This window comes from Meleagris gallopavo, chromosome 5 (assembly GCF_000146605.3).
Source record: "Meleagris gallopavo isolate NT-WF06-2002-E0010 breed Aviagen turkey brand Nicholas breeding stock chromosome 5, Turkey_5.1, whole genome shotgun sequence".
NCBI classification, from domain to species: Eukaryota; Metazoa; Chordata; class Aves; order Galliformes; family Phasianidae; genus Meleagris; species Meleagris gallopavo.
Window position 1 is genome coordinate 4,935,629 of NC_015015.2, and position 3,474 is coordinate 4,939,102.

Sequence of the window (3,474 nt, forward strand, 5' to 3'; positions counted from 1 at the left end):
GGCTTGAGGCCTCCCCCGGCACTCAATTGACGGGCACACGGCACCCGACGGCACAGAGCTTCATTGGGAACCGGCAAAGCTGCGAACCTACGACCCCACGGGGCCACGACCGGAGCTCCCTCCCCCCCCCGGAGGGGCAGCGCAGGCCCGGGGAGGCCTACTCCCCTCCTCCTCCCGGTAAGGCACGGCGGCGGCTCCCGGCCCTTCAGCGCGACATCATCCGCACAAACTCTGCAAAGAACCACAGCATTAACCCCAAATAAAGGTGGCAATGGGGGTTCACCACCACCCTCTCCCCCCCATCGTTGACACCATCACCCCCCAAATAAAGCCGGGATCGAGGGGGTCTCCCCCCCTTCACCTCGCCCCCCTTACCTTCAAAGTCCACCAGGCCATCCCCATTGAGATCCACATCCTTGAGGATCTCATCCACTTCGCGGTAGTTGAGCTGCTGCCCCAGCAGCTTCCGCATGGCCTCCCGCAGCTCCGCCATGCTGATCTGCCCGTCCCCATTGGTGTCGAACTGCCCCGGGGGGATCCAGCATCACCACTGTGCTCCCAGCGCTGTGTCCCCCCAGCCCTGCTGTCCACACCCCTCACCTCACGGAAGGCGTCACGCAGTTCCTTGATCCCGATCATGTCCGCCGTCTCCGCCAGCATCTTAGGGCCCATCAGCTCCACAAAGTCATCAAAATCCACTTTGCCGCCTGCTGAGGGACCAAGAGGGGAGGCAGGTCAGCGGGGGTGGTGCCACCATGTGGGTATGGGGCTCCCCCCCTGCCCCAGCACCTACTGATCTGCTGAGACAGCTCAATGAGCTCCATCTCGGTGGGCATGTAGCCCATGGTGCGCATGCACTCGCCCAGGTCCTTGTAGCTGATATAGCCATCGCGGTCCTTGTCAAACTCCTTGAAGGCTTGCTTCAGCTCTGGGGACAGCGCGGAGAGACTGATGACACCCAGGGACAGCCCTGGGGGCACCCCACAGGTGGGGGCAGGACAAGTGGTGAGGTGGGGATGAAGGGAATAGGCACTCAGACAGGGATTGAGAGGGACAGGTGCTGAGACGGGGACCAGCATGGGGACTGCAGAGAACGGGTGCCAAGATGGGGACCAAGCAGGAAAGTTGGCACACTGAGAACGTGGGAACTGGAATAGGGAGCCAGTGAAACAGGTGCTGAGATGAAGACTGGGATGGGGACTCAAGGAAATGAGTGTCGAGAGGGGACCGAGTGGGATGGGTGGCACAATGGGAACTGGGATGGGGACCCAATGGAACAGGTGCTGAGAGGGGGAAGGCTGGGATGGGGATTGATGGGAGTGGGCAGAGAAATGGGAACCAGAATGAAGACTAAGGGGAATGGGTGCTGAGATGGAGACTGGGATGGGGACCCAAGGAAACGAGTGTCAAGATGGGGACCAAGGGGATGGGTGGCAAATGGGGATTGAGATGGGGATCCAGTAGAAGAGGTCATGAGATGGGGACCAGGATGGGGAACAAGGAGAAAGGGTGGTGAGATGAAGATTGAATGAGACAAGTTGCAAGATGGGGATACAGCAGAATAAAAGGCACAATGGGGACCAGGGTGGGGACACAGTAGACGAGGTGCCAAGATGGGGACTGGGATGGGGACTGAGAGAATCAGGTGGTGAGATGGGGACAAAGAGAAATGTGTGGCAAGATGTGGACTGGGATAGGAATTAAGGGGAATGAGTATCAAGACAGGGACCAAGCAGGATAAATGGCACAATGGGGACTGGGATGGGGACCCAGTGGAATAGGTGCTGAGATAGGGATTGGGACGCGGACCGAGGGGAATGGGTGGTGAGATGGGGACTGAAGGGAATGTGTTGGAGAGACGGGGACTGGGATTGGAATGAAGGGGAATGGGTCGTGAGATAGAGGCCAGGATGGGGACTGAGAGAAACAAGTGCTGCGATGGGGACCAAGATAAACAGGTAGAAAGACAGAAACAGGGATGGAAAGTGAGGGGAACAGGTGCTAAGATGGGGAAACTGAGGGGAACATGTGGAGAGACAGGGATCAAATAGGATGGGTGGCAAGATGGGAACTAGGATGGGGACCAAGAGGAATGGGTATGGGTGAGACCCTACACCAGAGCAGCATCCCTGGCCCAACAAGGACCCAGCCCAAGGGACACATCCCCACATTTCACCTTCAATCTCCTCCGGCCGCAACTCCCGGTCCTGGCAAAAAGAATGCAGGCTGGAGGACAGCTCCCTCCCCACAGCCATCCCAAATCCACATCAGTGGGCAGCTGTGAGGGCAGTGATCCCAGAGGACGGGGATGCACCCCACGGGGGTTTAACATTCACATACCAGTTGTGTGATGGCAATGCTCTGCCGGAGGAAGATGCACGCCGGCCCCACAAGCCCATGCAGCACTGAGTAGCTCTGCAGTGGTGGTGATTGCGCAGCCTCTGCCAGCTCCTCACCATCCTGGGGACCGGGGGGGCCAGAGCGCTGCTTCCCGTCCTGCAGGCAGAGCCGGAGGGCAGTAGGAAGCCCAGCACAGCCCCTGAGCACCCCCCTGCACTTCGGCCTTACCTTGGAGAGCTTTCTCTCGGGGGTCTTGGTGCAGTTGCCCATGGCCAGGGGGTGCCCAGGCATAACCGGTCCCCCCGGGGGGCCGCCTGGCAGTCCTGGGGGGCCGCCGCTCTGGCCTGGCCGCGCCAGGACGGGGTTTTTTTATAGTAACAGAGGCTGTGTGGGGATTTACGGTTTTTATGGAATATCTCGGGATATGCAGGGCAAGGCGGGGGGGCTGCACACTGCCCGCACACACACACATAATCCCCCGGATTATGCCCTGCTCGGCCATGCCGCTCCAGATGTGGGGGAGCCGCCCAGCTGTTCCCCTCGAGAGAGGACGGTGTTACTGCCTCACCCCTGTCACCCCCTCAAGTCCTCCCCATTCCCCCAGTTAGCTACCCAACCTCATTACCTGCCTGAAAGTGGGGGGCAGCTGGGGCTCCTCGGTGCTCCGCCGCCCCCCCCTAGCGCTCCGGTGCCCCCGGGGGTTGCGGTGGCCCCGTTTCACCCCCGGGGAGACTCGGCAAGGGGAGGGCAGAGGGCTTCCGGGAACGCGGCGCTGGGGGCTGCGGATGAACAGGAACATGACGGCTCCTGCCCGGTGCTCAGAGCTCGTTACCCTCCCTCCAGGCTCCGAATCCGATCCCCCAGTGCCGGGGTGAGATTGCAGCGGGGAAACCGGATCCGGCGGCCGGGATACACGAGCCGAGACATTGACACCGGACAACGAGATCGTGGGGGCCCGCCGTGGGAGCGCTGCGGGGTCCGGGGGCGGGAGAACAGGGGGCCCAGAGCCGGGGCGAGGGCTGCAGGGGTCCCCGAGCACGGAGCAGTGACCTTGGAGTGCGGGGTTGGCTACGGGAGAGTCGCAGCATCCACAGACACCAGAGCGCGCTGCGAACCCCACCACCGCCTTCCCGC

At 61.5% G+C, this 3,474-nt stretch overlaps 2 protein-coding genes across 6 annotated transcripts in view; both read right to left on the reverse strand.

The window, feature by feature from the left end:
• FNBP4 (formin binding protein 4) overlaps window positions 1-3,474 on the reverse strand; it is a gene marked incomplete at its 5' end in the record, with an annotated part of 17,972 nt that overhangs the window by 13,442 nt on the left and 1,056 nt on the right. Inside the window, 8 exons of the mRNA XM_031553357.1 lie at window positions 162-229; window positions 376-523; window positions 601-707; window positions 794-970; window positions 2,177-2,207; window positions 2,341-2,496; window positions 2,966-3,119; window positions 3,173-3,309. Of these exons, the coding sequence (XP_031409217.1) occupies window positions 162-229; window positions 376-523; window positions 601-707; window positions 794-970; window positions 2,177-2,207; window positions 2,341-2,496; window positions 2,966-3,119; window positions 3,173-3,309 (978 nt within the window). The remainder of the gene's footprint in view (window positions 1-161; window positions 230-375; window positions 524-600; window positions 708-793; window positions 971-2,176; window positions 2,208-2,340; window positions 2,497-2,965; window positions 3,120-3,172; window positions 3,310-3,474) is intronic.
• CABP2 (calcium binding protein 2) lies at window positions 46-3,468 on the reverse strand. Of its 5 annotated transcripts, none has more exons than XM_010710813.3 (8): window positions 2,966-3,098; window positions 2,569-2,724; window positions 2,341-2,496; window positions 2,177-2,207; window positions 794-928; window positions 601-710; window positions 376-523; window positions 46-231 (listed from the first exon to the last, which is right to left on the reverse strand). In XM_010710813.3, exons 2-8 carry the CDS (start codon window positions 2,629-2,631, stop codon window positions 206-208), a joined length of 669 nt encoding a protein of 222 aa, XP_010709115.1. In that variant the 5' UTR covers window positions 2,632-2,724; window positions 2,966-3,098; the 3' UTR covers window positions 46-205. The 5 variants fall into 5 exon arrangements, with proteins under 5 accessions (XP_010709115.1, XP_010709114.1, XP_010709113.1 ...); XM_010710812.3 differs by having other exon boundaries at window positions 2,569-2,871; window positions 2,966-3,029; XM_010710811.3 differs by lacking the exon at window positions 2,569-2,724 and having other exon boundaries at window positions 601-707; window positions 2,966-3,468.

Coding starts and splice junctions, on each gene's coding strand:
- CABP2 (XM_010710810.3), bottom strand. CDS start 3,139: ATGTTCCTGTTCATCCGCAGCCCCCAGCGCCGCGTTCCCGGAAGCCCT. Junction 2,208..2,340: donor GCATTGCCATCACACAACTG/GTATGTGAATGT, acceptor TCTTTTTGCCAG/GACCGGGAGTTGCGGCCGGA. Junction 929..2,176: donor GCGGCCGGAGGAGATTGAAG/GTGAAATGTGGG, acceptor CGCTGTCCCCAG/AGCTGAAGCAAGCCTTCAAG.